General features: G+C 42.6%; 1 protein-coding gene across 2 annotated transcripts in view; it reads left to right on the forward strand.

The window, feature by feature from the left end:
• Positions 1-524: 524 nt before the first annotated feature.
• The window catches only part of RPS6KA5 (ribosomal protein S6 kinase A5), a 192,020-nt gene continuing 173,369 nt past the window's right edge, over positions 525-19,175 (forward strand). Inside the window, exon 1 of one of the 2 annotated variants that reach the window (XM_074393472.1) lies at positions 525-861. In XM_074393472.1, coding sequence (XP_074249573.1) covers positions 756-861 — 106 coding nt within the window. In that variant the 5' untranslated portion in view covers positions 525-755. The remainder of the gene's footprint in view (positions 862-19,175) is intronic. The other variant, XM_003939861.4, reaches the window with a different exon arrangement.

The following is a 19,175-nucleotide window of genomic DNA, read 5'->3' on the forward strand; positions in this document are numbered from 1 at the left end:
GGTCACACACCTAAGGATCGCTGCCGGGACCCTTAGGTTTGTCTGCAAGCACGTGGGTGATAAGCGCTACCCTCCAAGCCCTCCTCTGTCCACGGTGATTGGCGGACCAAACGTTCCAATCATCCCTCCCCGCCTCTTTCGGCAGTAGCCAATCAGAGACCCCGAGCGCCTCCTGACTACTAGACACTGTTTACTAACAGAACGAAGCTGGGGAATAAGGGGTGTGACCGTTCTGGGGAGGTCAGGAAAGGGAAGGTCTTGACTGCGCGTGCGCGCCAGAGGAAATGGGCGGGGCAGAGCTTTGGGTCTTACCAATCGGAGTGGCCGCGCTCCTCCCTCTCCTGCCTCCCCGCCAAGCAACAACAATTCGAGGAGCGGGGCGGGGAGGCCCGTGAAACGTCACGGGGGACTGCCCAATGAGAACTGGCGTTGGCAGACGCGCGCGCCCTGTGCCCAATCAGTGAAGGCGGCTCGAATGGCTCCCCTACCTTGCTGGCTGTGGGCGGAGCGGCCTGAGGAGGCGGCGGTGGAGCAGGGGGCGGTTTGGTTGCGCGGTACTAGCGGTGCCCGCCGAAGGGGGAGGAGGCGAGGAGCAAGCCGTGCGGCCAGAGCGGGAAAGAGACTCGTCCTTGCGTCCGAGTTCTGGAGCTGCTGCACCCCGGCTCCTGGGGCTGCGGCAGCGGCTGCGAGGGGACGGGCGTCCGCTGTCTCCCGAGTTCCCCTAGTAGCGACCCGCGGGATCAGAAAAGGAGAAGATGGAGGAGGAGGGCGGCAGTGGCGGCGGCAGCGCCGCGGGGACCAGCGCGGATAGCGGCGACGGGGGAGAGCAGCTCCTCACTGTCAAGCACGAGCTGCGGACGGGTGAGCGACCCCGCCCTCTGCCGGCCGGGCCCGGCGCGGGGGCGCGCCTGAGGGCACGCGGGTTCCCGCGCGGGGCTGGGGGCGCGGGGCCGGAGCCGTGGGCGCGGAGGGGCGGGCCCGGGGCGGGGCGTCGCGGGCTGGGTGCGAGCCCCGGGGGTCCCGGGAGGTGGGGGCGCGTCCGGGGGAGGCGGCCGAAAGTTTTCCCGAGCCCGGGAATGAGCGGCGGGCACCTGGCATCGGGGCTAGCGCAGCCGCCGACCGCTGCCCGTGGCACGCACCTCCGCGGATGTCGCTGCTCCCCCTTCCCGCACAGGTGACACTTGTGTCTCTGCGTCCTGTCGGGGTGAAAGGTGCTCCTGCCTCAGCGTGGGGCAAGCGGCGCTTTGTTTTGGAGCGTGACTCCCTGCTCTACCCCTTTTGCTCTCCTCGAGGGGGTCCCAGTGGCCCTTTGTGGAACCATCCCCTAAGGTGCTGGGGTCCCGACGTAAAAGATAAATGGGGGGTTGCGCCTCGGGCTTTTACCGAGTCCGGTCTCTAGAGATACGAACAGGAATCGCGGGCTGCAGGGATTGAGTGCCTTTATTCTCACTTAACATGAAATACTATACTTGGCCTTGAATTTCCTTGAGAGGTCTCTGGAGATGATGGCTCTGTAAATTTCAAGCTCCAGGTAAAAGGAACGAACGAGCCGGCTTCAGCGCTTACTTTCTAATGTTTGAGATCACTGTGGTTGTCCTAAGCTTTATAACTAATTAAATGTATTGATTGTGTAGGTCCGGGTTTTTCATTTTGGAAAATGCTTATTCAGACCAATCAGTACAGTTTGGTTCATATTCTTGGAGCCCAGTCTCGTATTGGAGATCATATTAATACTTGTTTTCTCTGAACAGATAATACATTTTAATAAGTCGTTCGTTATTAGATATGTTTGTGAGCGTTGAAGGTTTTTCACAGAGCTTCTTTGGCATATTGGGATATTCTTTTTTTTCTTTTCTTTCTTTCTTTTTTTTTTTTTGAGACGGAGTTTTTCTCTTGTTGCCCGGGCTAGAGTGCAATGGTGTGAACCTCTGCCTCCCGGGCTCAAGCAATTCTCCTGCCTCAGCCTCCTGAGTAGCTGGGATTATAGGCATGCACTACCATGCTCAGCTAATTCCGTATTTTTAACAGAGAAGGGGTTTCTTCATGTTGGTCAGGCTGGTCTTGAACCCCCGATCTCAGGTGATCTACCTGACTCGGCCTCCCAAAGTGCTGGGATTACAGGTGTGAGCCACTGCACCCGGCCGGGATATTCTTTAATTGTGAAGGCACAAAGCTTAAATAGTAGGTTTCAGGTGTTCACCTAGTACATCTTGTTTCTGTTTTAAACCGATTGGAAAGTTAACTCTATTCGTCAGTTCTTTCAGTTTTTGTTAATTTCTACTGAGATTGCCTATTAGCATTCCATTGGGTGCCAGTGTGGTGACTTAATTCAAGAGAGATGTCAAATTTATGCTTCTTAAGTCAACATTTGTAATCATTGTTTTTTTGGTCATTGTGAATCTGTTTTATCTCTTGAGCCAGTTATTACATATTTTTGAGTTCCTAACATAACCTGTATGGATTCAGGTGCTTTGGTTTTTCTTCTCTCAGTTTCATAGACAAATATTTTCCAAAAGGCTCTTATATAGTTTACTCAGTATACATTTATTCTGATTTGTGGCAGGCTCTGTGTCAGGTGCTTTCTGGTGTGAAGATTGTGAATTTTTTTCTTGTCTTACATAATGATCCACTGATTTATATGTATGGAATCCTACTGTACAGCAAAAGCTACTTGAAGTCATATGCTTCTCTGCCGTCGGCTGTGGTGCAACAAGCAGCTTTTTGCTAAATGACCAAGGAGCAACCTGCTTGTTATTAGTAGTCAACCAACTGCTCAGTTTCTGGATTTTACGAACAATGCTAGTTTTGTAGAAAACAGTGAGTACTGCTTTATTTCCCCCTCTCTTTTAACTGTGTGAATCATCAGCTTCAAGTTTGCATTTTAGAAATTTTTCTGATGGATGGTGAGATTATACTGAATTCATTAGTATTGTTAACTGTCAAAGGAAATGAACAATCATTTTGATTTATTACTGAACCCTGGAACAACTGACCGGATATAGTGGTCAAAAACACTGTTAAAATATAACTTGAAAGAGTTGCTCATCTTCAGCCAGCTGCCCTTCCTTCAGCACATGATGTTATAATAGGCACCAAAGTAATTTGATCTGATATGGTCCCGACTCAGAATGTGGACAGGCATCTAGTTATATCAGGCTGGCAGTTGGTGGTTGCTCATTTTTGCAGAACACTTTATTGTATTCCGTAGGATGAATGAAAAAGCAAAAAATGTCCCATGAAAGGACATGGAGTTGGAAGACATGATTCTAAATCCCATCTCTGCCGCTTACTGTGTAGACATGTGCAAGTCACTTCACCCTTTCAGATTCGCATCTTTCATCTACAAAATATGAGAATTGAATGAGACACTGTTGGAAAAGTGCTAAGCAGGTTGTTTGGCATATAGTGAGCCCTTAGGAAACGTTAGTTGAATGTGCATATGAAAATCACTCCATAATAGCATCTTATCTTGAAGTGTGTGATTTAATCCAGTGTAATTTGGGAAACAAATCACTCATTAGTGCTTAGCTTATGCCACACTGCCTATTATCTTTTTCTATATATGTCCTCTCGTCTCATGTATAGTGTAAATTTGCCATAATCTTTGTGGCCACTTACCAGCCTGCATGTATCTCTTTAGTAACATTTAACACAGAGTCAATTTACTTGTCTGTGTTAGACTGTAAGGTCCTTGAAGACAGGCAGGCACCATGTCCTTTGTTTATTTGCAACCCCTGACCTATACTAGGTACTTAATATTTGAATGAATTCATTGAATGTATGAGAATCCAGGAGCAAGTCTAATAAGTTTATTGTATTACCAGTGCCTTGCAGATGTTACATGGTTGATAAGTGGGTGACAGTGAGTATAAAAGCTGAAGAATGCAGAGCATAGAATTAGGCCGGGCGTTCCCAAACTACAGCCCGGCTGCATGCGGCCCCCTGAGGCCATTTATCTGCCCCCCCACCCCCCCAACCCCCACCCCCCGCCACACTTCAGGAAGGGGCACCTCTTTCATTGGTGGTCAGTGAGAGGAGCACAGTATGTGGCCGCCCTCCAACGGTCTGAGGGACAGTGAACTGGCCCCCTGTGTAAAAAGTTTGGGGACGCCTGCCTGGGTGGCTTAAACAACATGATTTCTGTGGGTCAGGAATTTAGGAGTGGCTTAGCCTGTTGGTTCTTTTTTTTTTTTTTAATTGTAAGAATTAACACAGGAAGCTTCTTCGTTCTAACTCAGGGACTCTCATGAGGTTGTAGTCAAGATGTTGGCCAGGACTGCAGTCACCTGAAGACTTGTCTGGATCTGGCGATTACCCTTCCAGATGGCTCACTCACATGTTGGCAGGATGCTCAGTTCCTTGCTATGTGAACCTCTATAGAGTGACTTTTATGTTCTCATGACAGGCAGCTGGTTTCCCCAAGAACAAATGACTCAAGGGAGAGAGCAAGGTGGAACCCACTCTGCCATGTCTTTTGTTTTGTTTTTTACAGACGGGATCTATCCAGGCTGCAGTGCAGTGGTGCGATGAAGGCTCACTATAATCTCAAACTCCTGGGCTCAAGAGATTCTCCTGCCTCAGTCTCCTGAGTAACTCTGGGACTACAAGCATGCACCACCACACCTGGCTAATTTATTATTTTTTTTTGCAAAGACCGGATCTCACTGTGCTCACACTGGTCTCCAGCTCCTGGGCTCAAGTGATCATCCCCCTGGGGCCTCCCAAAGTACTGAGATTACAGGCATGAGCCAACATGCCCGGCAAAATTAATCCATTTTGTAGCATGCATCAGTACTTCATTTTGTTGTTGTTGTTATTGTTGTTGATAAATGGTGTTCCATTGTGTAGATGTACCAAGTTTTGTTTATCCTTTGACCAGTTGTTTGAAATTTGGGTTGTTTCCACCTTTTGGCTATTGTAAATAATGCTGCTATGCACATTTGTGGACAAGTTTTTGTGTGAACCTATGTTTATTTCTCTTGGGTAAATAGCAGCAGTAAAACTGCTGGATCACTTGTTAAAACAAAGTTAAACAAAGTGTGCGTTTAACTTTGTAAGAAACTTCCAAACTGTTGTGCAGAGCGGCTGTACCATTTTATATTCCCATCAGCAATGTATGAGGCCTCCGATTCCTTCACAGCCTAACCAACAGTATTGTCTGTCTTTTTGCTTACCATAGGAAGTGTGAAGTGTTTTGCATTTCCCTAATAACCCGACAAGCATCTTTTCATGTGCTTATTGGCCATTTGTATACCTTTGGAGAAATGTTGATTCAGATCCTTTGCCCATTTTAAAATTGGCTAGTTTGTCTTTTTTTTTTAAATTGAGATATATGAGTTCTTTATATGTTTTAGGTGCATGTGTCTTATCAGGAATATGGATTTGCAGATATTTTCTTACATAAATGAGTTGTCTTTTCACTTTTTTGATGGTATTCTTAGAAGCACAAAAGATTTAAAAAAAATTTTTTTTTTTTTTTAAATAATAGATAAGGGGTCTCCCTGTGTTGCCCAGGCTGGTCTTGAACTCTTGGACTTGAGTGATTCTCCCTCCTTAGCCTCCCAGAGTGTTGGGATTATAGGCATGAGCCACTGTGCCTGGCCTAAAAGTCTTAAAACTGTTCAGCCCAGGCTGAATGCAGTGGCATGATCTTGGCTTACCATGACCCCTGCCTCCTGGGTTCAAGCAATTCTCATGCTTCAGCCACCTGAGTAGCTAGGATTACAGGTGTGCGCCACCATGCCTGGCTAAGTTTTGTGTTTTTAATAGAGACGGTGTTTCACCATGTTGGCCAGGCTGATCTTGAACTCCTGTCCTCAAGGGATACATCTGCCTCAGCCTCCCAAAGTGCTGGGATTACAGGAGTGAGCCTCTGCTCCTGGCCCTAAAAGTTTTTAATGTTGATAAAACCTTTTTTTTTTTTCCATTTTTTTTCTTGTATCTGAGAAATCATTCACGAATTCAGGATTATGAAGATTTATGTCTCTGTTTTCTTCTGAGTTTATGGCTTTAGCTGTTACATTTAGAACTTTGATCCATTTTGAGGTAATTGTTGGATATCATATTCATTCTTCTGCATGTAAATATCCAGTTATTCCAGCATTATTAGCTGAAAGGCTATTCTTTCTCCATTTTATTGACTTGGCACCCTTATTGAAAATCAGCTGACTATAGATGTATGGGTTTATTTATTTTATGCTCTCAGTTCTCTTCCCCTCATCTTTATGTGTCTCCTTATACCAGTACCACACTGTCTTGAATACAACTTTTTAGTAAGTTTTGAAATTGAGAAATGTGAATCTTATTCTTCAGCATTGTTTTGGTTATTCTGGATTCCTTGTACTTCCATATGAATTCTAGATTAGCTTGTTAGTATCTGCAAAGAAGCCAGCTCAGTGGCATTCTGATAGGGATCACATTGAATTTGTAGGTAAACTTTGGGAGTGTTGACATCTTAGCAATGTTAAATTCTCTGATCTGTGAACATGGGATGTCTTACCATTTATTTAGGTTGTCTTCAATTTCTTTCAACATTGTTTTTCAGTTTTCAGAGTATAAATTTGCACTTCTGTTAAATATATTCCTAAATATTTTATTTATTTTTTTTGATGCTGTTGTAAAAGGATCTCCTTTCTTAATTTTATTTTTGGGTTGCTCATTGCAAGAGTTTAGAGACACAGATTTTATCTTGTGTCCTGCAAGCTTGGTGAACTAATTTATTGGTTCTAATAGTTTTTTAGTGGACACCTTAGGATTTTCTATTTATAAGACTGTGTTAGCCATGGATAGACAGTTTTACTTCTTTCTTTCCAATCCAGATGCCTTTTATTTCCGTTTCCTGCTTCATTGCCTTGGCTAGAACCTTCACTGCAGTTCAGTAGAACTGGCAAGAGCAGACATCCTTGTCTTATTCTTCATCCTAGGGAGAAAGCTTTAGTCTTATACCACTGAGTACCGGTTTAGCTATGGGTTTTTCATAGATATGCTTTATCAGATTGAAGACTTTCCCTTCTGTTCCTAGTTTGTTTGGGTGGTTTTTTTTTTTTTTTTTTTTTGAGACAGAGTTTTGCTCTTGTTACCCAGGCTGGAGTGCAATGGCGCGATTTCGGCTCACCGAAACCTCTGCCTCCCGGGTTCAGGCAATTCTCCTGCCTCAGCCTCCTGAGTAGCTGGGATTACAGGCACACGCCACCATGCCCAGCTAATTTTTTGTATTTTTTAGTAGAGACGGGGTTTTACCATGTTGACCAGGATGGTCTCGATCTCTTGACCTCGTGATCCACCCGCCTCGGCCTCCCAAAGTGCTGGAATTACAGGCTTGAGCCACCGCGCCCGGCCTTGGGTGTTTTTTTAAATCATGAAAGACTGTTGGATTTTGTCAGATGCTTTTTTCTGCATCTATTGATACATATATATATATATATATTTTTTTTTTTTTCTGTTCATATGGTATATTCCATTAAGTTTTGGATGTTAAGCCAACGTTGCATTTCTGGGACAAATCCTGTTTGTCATAGTATACAACTCTTTTTCTTTGTTGCTGGATTCAGTTTGCTTGCATTTTATTAAGGATTTGCGTCTATATTCATAATAAATATTTGTCTGGAGTTTTCTTTTTTTGTGATGCCTCTGTCTAGTCTCCCCAAAATATTCTTGATTGATTTCTGCCACCAACTAAAGATATTATTTATTTGGTTACTGTTGTCCATATTTACAGTCTTTTAAGTAAGTATTTATTTTTTTTTTTTGAGGCAGAGTCAGTCTTTGTCTTCCAGACTGGAGTGTGGTGCCGATCTCGGCTCACTGTAACCTTCGTCTCCTGGGTTCAAGCGATTCTGTTGCCTCAACCTCCCAAGTAGCTAGAATCACAGGCGCCCACTACCACACCTGGCTAATTTTTGTATTTTTTTTTTTAGTAGAGTGGGGGTTTTCCCATGTTGGCCAGGCTTGTCTTGAACTCCTTACCTCAGGTGATCTGCCTGCCTTGGCCTCCCAAAGTGCTGGGATTACAGGCGTGAACCACTGCACCTGGCCTTAAGTAAAGATTTAAGGTAGGCAGTGGGCTGTAGTTCTAAGACAGCCCCTAATTTGCTGTGTGACCTGGGATAAGTAATTTTGCCTTTCTGAGCCCAAGTGTTTTCATCCATAAAGTGAAGGTGTTGGACTGAGTTATAACCAAAGTACTTACCAGCATTAAGCCTCTTCTGTGGAATTTCCATGGAAATTCTGGTATAGACAAAGTTAGTTCCTTGTCTTTTCCTGATCCTAGGGGGAACGCTTTAGTCTTCTACCATTAGCGATAAGGTTAGCCGTGAGTTTTTCATAGATGTACTTTATCAGGTTGAGAAAGTTCTCTTCTATTCCTACCTGGTTTGGGTGGGTTATTTATTTATTTTTTAATTTTTATTTAAAATCATAAAAGGATGTTTTGGCTGGGTGTAGTAGCTCATGCCTGTAATCCCAGTACTTTGGGAGGCCAAAGTGGGTGGATCACCTGAGGTCAGGAGTTCAAGACCAGTCTGGACAACATGGTGAAACCCTATCTCTACTAAAAGTACAAAAAATTAGCCAGATGTGAGCACCTGTAGTCCCAGCTACTTGGGAGGCTCAGGCAGGAGAATTGCTTGAACTTGGTAGGCAGAGGTTGCAGTGAGCTGAGGTCAAACCATTGCACTCTAGCTTGGGCAACAAGAGCAAAACTCCCTCTCAAGAAAGTAAAGTAAAATAAAGGATGTTTCATGATAAAAAGTTCAGAATGGTAATTTACTTTATTGTTGTTAATTTTTGAAATTTCATTTTATTGAGACAGGATCTCACTATGTTGCCCAGGGTGGTCTTGAACTCCTGGGCTCAAGCAATCTTCTCATCTCTGCCTCTCAAAGTATATAGAGATTACAGGTACAAGCCACCAAGTCTGGCTGGTGATTTAGTTTATTTATTTATTTTAAGCAGAGTTCTACTCCGTCACCCAGGCTGGAGTGCAATGGTGTGACCTAGCTCACTGTATCATCTGCCTCCTGGATTCAAGTGATCCTCCCACCTCAGCCTCCCAAGTAGCTGGGACTACAGGTGCGTGCCACCACGCTTGGCTTATTTTTGTATATTTTGGTAGAGGCAGGGTTTCACCACGTTTGCCAGACTGGTCTCAAACTCCTGACCTCGTGATCTACCTGCCTTGACCTCCCAAATGGCTGGAATTACAGATGTGAGCCACCACGCCTGACCCTGTGACTTACTTTAAAAGATCATCCTGTTTTACCAAAGGATTCATGTTGAATCCATTGAAAAACAACAGTTCCCTGCTACATTTTCAATGTGGTTCCATTAATAAATAATGTGATTTGTAATTATCTTTTAAGAAACATAACTGTTACTTCTGATAAGATACTATTTTTTTTTTTTTTGAAACTAGCATAGTTTATAAAAGCAAGCTGGCTGGGCACAGTGGCTCATGCCTATAATCCCAGCACTTTGGGAGGCCAAGGCGGGTAGATCACCTGAAGTCAGGAGTTTGAGACCAGCCTGGCCAACATGGTGAAAACCCATCTCTACTAAAAATACAAAAATTAGCTGAGCATGGTGGCAGATGCCTGTAATCCGAGCTTCTTGGGAGGTTTAGGCAGGAGAATTGCTAAAACTTGCAGAAGTTGCAGTGAGCTGAGATTGTGCCACTGCATTCCAGCCTGAGGGACAGAGTGAGACTGCATTAAAAAAAAAAAACAAGGCCGAGCGTGGTGGCTCAAGCCTGTAATCCCAGCACTTTGGGAGGCCAAGGCGGGTGGATCACGAGGTCAAGAGATCGAGACCATCCTGGTCAACATGGTGAAACCCTGTCTCTACTAAAAATAAAAAATTAGCTGGGCATGGTGGCACGTGCCTGTAATCCCAGCTACTCAGGAGGCTGAGGCAGGAGAATTGCCTGAACCCAGGAGGCAGAGGTTGCGATGAGCCGAGATCGCGCCATTGCACTCCAGCCTGGGTAACAAGAGCGAAACTCCGTCTCAAAAAAAAAACCAACAACAACAACAGTAAGATGATTTGTTTTTGTTTTTTGTTTTATTTATTTTGAAGATAAGGTCTTACTCTGTTGCCCAGCCTGGAATACAGTGGTGATAATAGCTCATTGAAGCTTCAACCTGTTGGGCTCAAGTGGACCTCCTGCCTCAGCCTCCCAAGTAGCTAGGACTACAGGCACACACCACCATGCCTAATTTTCTTTTTCTTTTTTTGTAGAGATAGGATCTTGCTATGTTTCCCAGACTGGTCTTTTTTTATTTTTTTGAGATGGAGTTTCACTCTTGTTACCCAGGCTGGAGTGCAATGGCGCGATCTCGGCTCACCGCAACCTCCGCCTCCTGGGTTCAGGCAATTCTCCTGCCTCAGCCTCCTGAGTAGCTGGGATTACAGGCACGCGCCACCATGCCCAGCTAATTTTTTGTATTTTTAGTAGAGACGGGGTTTCACCATGTTGACCAGGATGGTCTTGATCTCATGATCTCGTGATCCACCCGCCTTGGCCTCCCAAAGTGCTGGGATTACAGGCATGAGCCACCATTCCCAGCCCCCAGACTGGTCTTGAACTTCTGGCCTCAAGGGATCCTCCTGCCTCAGCCTCCCAAAGTGCTTAGATTATAGGCATAAGCCACCATGCCCAGCCCAGTAAGAAACTTTGAAAGCTTTCAGTGACAGTTTTAGTTATTTAGTTATCTATGAGTATAGTACAGTTCTCCTTTTTTTTTTTTTTTGAGTCAGAGTCTTGCTCTGTCGCCAGGCAGCAAGCTGGAGTGTAGTGGTGCAATCTCGGCTCACTGCAATCTCCACCTCCTGGGTTCAAGCAATTCTTCTGCCTCAGCCTCCTGAGTAGCCAGGACTATAGGCGCAGGCCACCACGCCCAGCTAATTTTTGTATTTTTTAGTAGAGATGGGGTTTCACCATGTTGGTCAGGATGGTTTCGATCTCTTGACCTCGTGATCCACCCTCACTGGCCCCCCAAAGTGCTGGGATAATAGGTGTGAGCCACCGCGCCCGGCCTACAGCTCTCCTTTTTATACTTTTTATGTGTGTATATATATATATATATATATATATATATATATTCATTCCAGAGTGGCGTAGTGACATTTTGGTCAATGGCAGACTGCACATAGATTGTGGTCAATAAAATTGTTACTCTATCTTCACTCTACTTCTTCTCTGGTTGTATACACAAATACTTAAAATTATTTCCCAGTTGCCTATGGTATTCATACAGTAACACGCTATACAGGGTTATAGCCTAGGAACAATAGCAGTATATAGCAGGTGTGTAGTAATGTATGCCATCTAGGTTTGTGTAAGTAAACTCTGTGGTGTTTGTGCAACCATGAAATCGCCTAATGATGTTTCTCAGAACATGTTCGTGTTGTTAAGCAACACGTGACTGAATATGTGTGTGTGTGTGTTTGTTTTTGTAGTATTCTTTCCCTTTTTTCATGTTTTCTTCACCTCGAGAAGAGTAAGAAGAACCTGTGCTCTTTTGTTCTGTAGATACGTTGGGATGGTTAAAATATGAATAGATTATTAACAGTACCCTAACTTGGTTCCCTAGAGCCTAGACCTTAAAAGAAAATCCCTTCTTAACTTTCTAGCATGAATTTTAGAGATTAGGAAAATCATCTAATGGGGCAAAGAAGGTGACATCTTATCCCTTCTGTCAAGGGGGATTCAGGTGTATTTTGTATTTGTAGTCTGTAGGGGGAAAAGCCTCAGGTGTTAAGTCTAATGTTGCATCAGACCCAACATTAACCTCTGCTCCAAAGCAAGGAAACATTGTGAAGGCTCAGCTTCCTAGAGACACAAGCGGTTTGATGGGCAGAATTGAATTCTTCCCTGTGAAAAAGAAGCTGATTCTTGTTGAAATCTGCTCTAGGGAAAATCTAACATAATAACATCATGTGTTAGTTGGAGCTTCACAATTAAATACACTGTTGAGACATGTCAGTCCTCAAGCACTGTAGGAGGGAGGGGTTGTCACAGTTATCTCCTTTGAGCTCCTATCAGGATTTACAGATCTCTGTGTGCACCTCAAAGGTATGATCCTTCCTACATTCATCTTGCTTTTCAGGGAAGATGAATAGGGTCTAAAATAGACTTTTGGCCTCGTTATGTTTGTTTCTAGCAGTGTCCCTCTCAGCTCAGGTGTAGCTAGCTATTCCTCCAAAAATCACACAAGTTCTTTCTATTTTATATACTCAAAGTTGTGAGTGGGATGGCTGTTTCACTTTTTTTCTCTCTTTTTAGAAAATGTATTCAGTAGGCATCCTCCCCTGTAACTGCAGGGAGAATAAGGAAGTAAAGTTCCCGATTTTTAGTGTAGTACTTGGGGTATTGCAGTTATTTTATTTCACACTCAAGTTTTTGTGTAGGTGTGCTTTTTTTTTTTATGTAGTTAGGGTGTTTTTGACAAAAATTGTGTAAATAAAATTTTTGTATATCCTATTATCTGGCATATAGAAAGTGAATTTGATACTTAAAATAATTCTGTAATTCTTGTATTTTAAAAACTTTAAGTTTTCCGCTTGTAGCTCTTACTATTAGGTAGATTTTTCTAATACTGTTTCTTACAATTTAGGTAGCTTCAAACAAATAAATGATGAAGTATTGTGTGGTAGGCTGAATAATGACCACTCCCCTAAGATATTCACGTCCTAATCCCTGGAACCTGGAACATGTTGTCTTACATGTCCAAAGAGACCTTGCAGATATGATTAAGTATCCTGAGATGGGGAGATTATTTTGGGTAATCCATGTGGGCTCAGGGAAATCACCAGAGACCTTATTAGAGGGAGGCAGGAGGGCGAGAGTCAGAGAAGGTGATGTGAAGATGAAGCAGAGAAAAAGAAGAGATGTGATGAGGAAACAGATCGGAGTGATGCCATTGCTGGAAGGGAGGCCGTGAGCTGAGGAATGCAGACAGCCTCTAGAAGCAGGGGAACAGATCTTCCCCTAGAATATCCAAAAGGAACACATCTCTGCTGTCACCTTGATTTTAGCTCCAGGAGATTCAGTTTCAGACTTCTGATCTCCAGAACTGTATGAAAACAAATTGTGGTGTTAATAAGCCATGAGGTTTATGTTAATTTTCCACTGCAGTAACAGGAAACTAATACAACTTACTAAGATTGGATTAACCAGGAGATAATTTTGCCCCAAGATATGGGTGACTAAGGGTGATAACAGAATGTGAAGCAGTTATTTAAACAACTGTTTTGCCAGAAAATGATAGTCAAGTGTCATTCTTTGTAGAAGTAGAATGGTGTCTTCTCTAATGAATGCCCAAGGAGACATTCTTTTCTGATCTCAGCACCAAGCCTAGCTGTGCTGTCTTTGACCAGCTGTTCTGTTTGTCATGGGAATACTCTGAAGTAGGTGGCTGAGCAGACCTCTTTTATCAAGTTAGTGGCTAGAAAGCATCGAATTTCAGGTCTATATCATTTAGAAGTATGGTTTGGCATGCGTATTGAATCTTATCCTGGCAGCATTTTGTGCCCTTGTTCTTTCTTCTTTTCTTATGCTTTAATGTGTTCTGGTAATTTGCCTTACATCTTTTGTGGACCAAGGCAAGGATTAGGTAAATATATAATTAAATAAATACATTTATATGTAAACATTAGTGTGGAAAATATGGGTAGATATTTGAATTTATGTCCAGTATTTTGCTTTTTTTTTTTTTTTTTGAGGCAGATTCTTGTTCTGTTGCCCAGGCTGTAGAGCAGTGATATGATCACAGCTCACTGTAGTCTCAGTCTCCTGAGCTCAAGTGATCCATCTGCCTCGGCCTCCCAAAGAAGTGCGCCAATTACAGGTGTGAGCCACCACGCCAGACCTGTTTTGCTTTTTAAATAAAATCTTTGTCATATGGTGTTAATGCTATTTTTATATTTCTTCAAAAAAGAGAAGTAGTAAGGTCTCTGACTTTTAGTTTAAAGAAATACATAATGATAAACAATAAAATTGAGGAATATTTAAAAGAATGCTAGAGGTAAAAAGGTGGAGTGTTATACACAGGTCTGTTCTTTGTACCATGTGGTTTTTCACATAAGGAGAATTCTGCCATTACTTGGAAAATTGAGTCAACTGAAGCACTGTCTCCTCTAATCACATCATAATAATCTGAAGTGAGATTATGTGCTTTTTCTAAAGGAAATATTTAAGGTATATAATAAGGATAGTGTTATATTTTCTATCTAAATATGATGCTGCATAAAGAGAGCATGAACAGAGTTTTAGCAGTAGATTTGCAGTAGCCCTCTCCCATGATTTTTACCTGTGTTTTTTTACCTTTATACTAATATTACTTGTGTGTAATGAAGCATCATAATTAGGGCTAAAATAGAACAGACCTTTTGGGGCCAAACGCAAACCAAACTCATAACTTTGACCTGATTTTGCCTTGGATAAGTTGGGCAAAACAGCCAATTTTATTCATCCACAAGGGTTTATTCAGTTCCTATTGTGTGTCTGGCACCGCACTAGATGCTGGGTTTTAGTAGGGAGCATAATAGACCTGGCTGCTATGCTTATTGTATAATACTAAGACAAAGACGGTAAATACATAATCACTAAATAACTAACCCTGTAATTGTGATTATGATTAACTCTGTTAAGAAGTACAGAGTTCTGTGAAAGAACCCAAAAGGAATGATAACAAGCGTCTGGTAGCAGTTATGTTGAAGCTGAGGCCCTGGCTATTGTGGGGTGAAGAGTTGGGGGACAAAGCCTTTCTCTCAAAGGAAGCCACACAGATGGTCTTCTAACACAGTGGGAAATTGCTTGGCACACTGGGGTTACTGGAAGGAAGGTGTCTGGCTTGAGCATGACATTCAAGCGGGAGAATCACATAGAAATGGGGCTGAAAAGGGAGCCAGGGCTATTCCACGCAGGGTTTTCTAGAGTGCAGACATTGAGTACGATGTGAAACTCTTGAAGGATTTCCAGTTGAAGAATGATGAGATTAGTTTCGCTTAGTAAAAAAATGGCTCCTATTTCTGTGAGGAGAGTGGCTAGAAAGATTATATGAAGGGAAACCAGGTAGGAAACTACTGCAGAAGTTCAAATGGAATATAAAGATTTAGAACAGACAACTATTGAGATTAACAATGGTGAATGTGTTTGAGATGTACTAAGGAAATAAGAATCAGCAGAGGCTGGGCACAGTGGCTCACACCTGTAATCTTAGCCCTTTGGGAGGCTGAGGAGGGTAGATTACCTGAGGTCAGGAGTTTGAGACCAGCCTGACCAACATAGTGAAACCCTGTCTATACTAAAATTACAAAAATCACCTGGGTGTGGTAGCACGCACCTGTAATCCCAGGTACTAGGGAGGCTGAGGCAGGAGATCGTTTGAACCTGGGAGATGGAGGTTGCAGTGAGCCGAGATTCGCACCATTGCACATTCCAGCCTGGACAACAGAGCAAGACTACTCCATCTCAAAAAAAAGAATCAGCAGAACTTGTATTGTATTGACATGGGGTTTTGTGGCTGGAACAAATGTGTGTTTGAAGATGCTGTTTATTGAGATGGTATTAATTTTCTATTGCTGCATAACAAATTACCACAAATTGAGTGGCTTGTAACAGCCCCCATTTATTAGCTCACAGTTTGGTAGATTACAAGTCCTTACAGGGTGGCAGACTTCTCTGCTCAGGATATTATGAGGCCTAAGTTACTGTGTTAGCCAGACTGAGTTCTTGTCTGAGGCTCTGTGTAAAAATCCACTTCCAGGCTCATTATGGTTGGTGGTAGAATTCAGTTCCTGTATTTGTTCCCTAAGGTTCCAGTTTCCTTGCTGGCTCTTAGCCGGGGTTATCATCATTCTTCTCATTTGGCTCTTCCATTTTTAAGCCAGTAAAAGTGTGTTAAATCCTTTCTATACTTGACTCTCTGACTTCTAAACCCCCTTCTCTGACCTCTAGGCCCAGATTTAAAGGGACTCACGTAATTAGGTTAAGTCTACTTGGGTGATCCCCTCCCCTCTCCGACGGAGTTTCACTGTTGTTACCCAGGCTGGCGTGATCTTGACTCACTGCAGCCTCCGCCTCCTGGGTTCAAGTGATTTCTCCTGCCTCAGTTTTTCAGGTAGCTGGGATTACAGGTGCCTGCCACCGCACCCGGCTAATTTTTGTAATTTTTTAGTAGAGACAGGGTTTCACCACGTTGGCCAGGATGATCTCGAACTCCTGACCTCAGGTGATCCCCGTGCCTCGGCCTCCCAGAATGCTAAGATTACAGGCATGAGCCACTGCACCCAGCCTACTTGGATAATTTTCTTATCATAAGGTCAGTTGGTTTGGGACCACAGTTACATCTGTAAAATTCCTTTATCAGAAGTGTGAGATTTCATGATACTCACTCATTCAAGGGGAGGAGATTATACAAAGGCTAGGGTCATTGGGGTCATTTAGGAATTCTGCCTTGGAATTCACAGATGGTGAACCAGGGGAAATGCATATTGGGGTGGGCAGAAAAGATAGGATCCAGTTTCGTACCCATCAAAGTAAGTTTGAGATGCCTTTGACATATTCTGATGGACATCTGTGGTAATAATAACCATAGATAATGTACTAGATAGTAGATGCTTTCATCAGCTCGTTTAAACAGCAACCCTATGAGGTGAGAATTATTACTATTATTCCAATCTGCATATAGGGAAACTGAGTCTTAGTGTGGTCACCAGTTTTTTAGGGTTACTCAAGAAGTAAGTAGAAGAATCAGTTGTGAAACTGAAGTAGTTTGGCCACAAGGCCCCCCTAAAGCACTGCGCTTAGTTGTATCAGTAGGATATGGGTCAGGAGCTTGGAAAAGAGGTTTGGGTTGCAGATAAAAAGCCTATCATCATTGGCATTTAGATGACATTTAAAGCCAAAGTAGTAGGTTAGATCATCTGAGGATTTTACAGTGGAGAGGAAGACGACTCAGAATTGAGTCCTGAAAAACTCCCAAAATTTTAGGAATTGCTAGAAAAAGAGTTGCTAAGAAATGATACAGAGGAGGAGCAACCAGAATAAAAACCAGAAGAAAACCTAGGAAAGTTGTGTTTGGAAGCTAAGGAGAAAAGATGCTTTAGGAGTGGCAGGGGATCAGTTTGACCGACCACCTAATGGCCTTATCAAGAGCAAAATTTGGTGGAGATTTGGTGGGAGAAGCCAGATTGGAATGGATTGAGGAGTGAATGCAAGTTAAGATAAGTTTTGAGAGACTTGGTTCTGGAGGGTATTAAAGAGAGGGACTTAGCCAGAGAATATGGGGTTCAGAAAAGGTTTATTTTTCAACACGAATAATGGTAGAGCATGCTTAAATGTTACTAGGCTGGACTTAGCCTAGTACTCTAGTTTCATAGCTATTAAAACTACACAACATGGATAGACAATGGTGTCATGGTCCCTGAGAAGGCAGATGGGATGTTGTGCACCTGGGGGGTTAGGAGGTCTGATAAAGGACTTGTTTTTATTACTTTAATGGGAAAGAAGAAGGAGATGATACAGGTGCGTTTGTAGATTTGATGGCAGGAAGATACGGGAGTTTTGGGTTTCGAGCGCGATTCTTTTTCTTCTCAAATTGTGCGGAAAAGGCAATTCTTTATCCAGAAAGAGAAAAATAACATCATTGTTTTTAAAAAATTGTTTTTCTGGTCTTCAAAAAAATTCTTAGATATGGAAAAACACAGGAAGTGGACACAAAATGTGTATGCTGTAAGTTGAAAATTTATAGTAGAACAACTTAGTGAAAGAGGTTTTCAGGCATAGCCATTGAAATGCTTCTGTGCTTTCCACAGAGGTCAGTTCCCTGAACATGTTCTCTGGATCATGCCAAAATTCTTAGTAAGCTTAATGTTCTCTTTCTCCTTTTTGAAGTGTTTTATATTTAGTTCAGTTCTTCTAAGTTAAATTTATTTGGTACATGTATTGGGGGGAAAAAAGCCTGTTTGTTACTGCTTTATTAGCATTTGTTTTCTTATTGACTCAGCTTTCCTACTGGCTCAATCATGTAGTTCCAAAATCAGTTGGATATGTTTAGTAAACACTGCTGTTTTATACACCAGAAGTACAGTGAGTCTTCAAGGTAAGTGACCCTGGTAATAAGAGAAAAGTGGGCAGCATTGTTTTAAAGTACACAGATATTAAATATAACTTTGTTCTGCCTCCAGCAGAATTCTGTCCAGAGACATGGTTTGAGGCCCAACCACAAATCTAAACAGCTTCAGAATAGCTTACCACCTGGCAGTTAAAAGGACCTGGATGTGCTAGCTATTTAGCTTATTTTTAAGCTCTCATGTATTCCCTAGACTTGGGCTAATTGGACCCTGTAGACAGGAGTTAAAGATTCATATTTCAGAGTATGTATGTGCCGTCGATACTATGCTGGGCACCCTCTAAATTAGAGCTTATCTGGTAAATTGCTTTATAAATAATTTATTTCCACCTGACAAAACAAAAAAATAATGTCAAATAGCAGAAAAAGATTTTTTTCTCACTGCATACAATTGTCACCTTTTGACTGAAGCTAAATTAGTCTAAGAAGCCTATGTTTTGTGATGTTGAGTAAGAAAAGACAAGGGAAATGAAAAAAAGTTATTTCACAACTTTATGAAATTGTCCCAGTAAATGAGAAACTAAATACGTATTTCCTAGTTGGCATATTAAAAGCAAATCCAAGCCTATTAAATAAAGATAATTGAGTCTGATTGTGCTTTGCACCTGTTTTTGGAATCTTCCTCTTCCTCAGAGACTTTACCCCATATTGTTCTCCCCTTTTCCTGGTCCTCAAGTTCTCCTTCCCACAAACACATTTGAGTCTTTTTGTAAAAAGAAAAAAGAAAAAAAATTCTGTTGCCACCTAGTTATTGCTATTATCCCCCTTCCACTACTTTTTGCAAGAGCAGTTTACACCAGCCGTTTCTACATCTTTATGTCCCATTCACTGAATGCGCTGGAACATCAGGCTTCCATCTCAAGCACTCCACTGAAACTGCTCTCACTAAAGTTATTAATGTTTCTCTGTTGCCTAATCTGGTGGAAATGTCTCATTTTGAATCTAACCTAATTTTTTTAGAGCACTCAATGCTTGGGTATTGGTACTGTCTTCCCTTTGCCCAGTGACAAACTGTGTTCTTCTACCTGGTTCTTCTCAATCAGT

Source organism: Saimiri boliviensis, chromosome 2 (assembly GCF_048565385.1).
Source record: "Saimiri boliviensis isolate mSaiBol1 chromosome 2, mSaiBol1.pri, whole genome shotgun sequence".
Lineage (NCBI taxonomy): Eukaryota > Metazoa > Chordata > Mammalia > Primates > Cebidae > Saimiri > Saimiri boliviensis.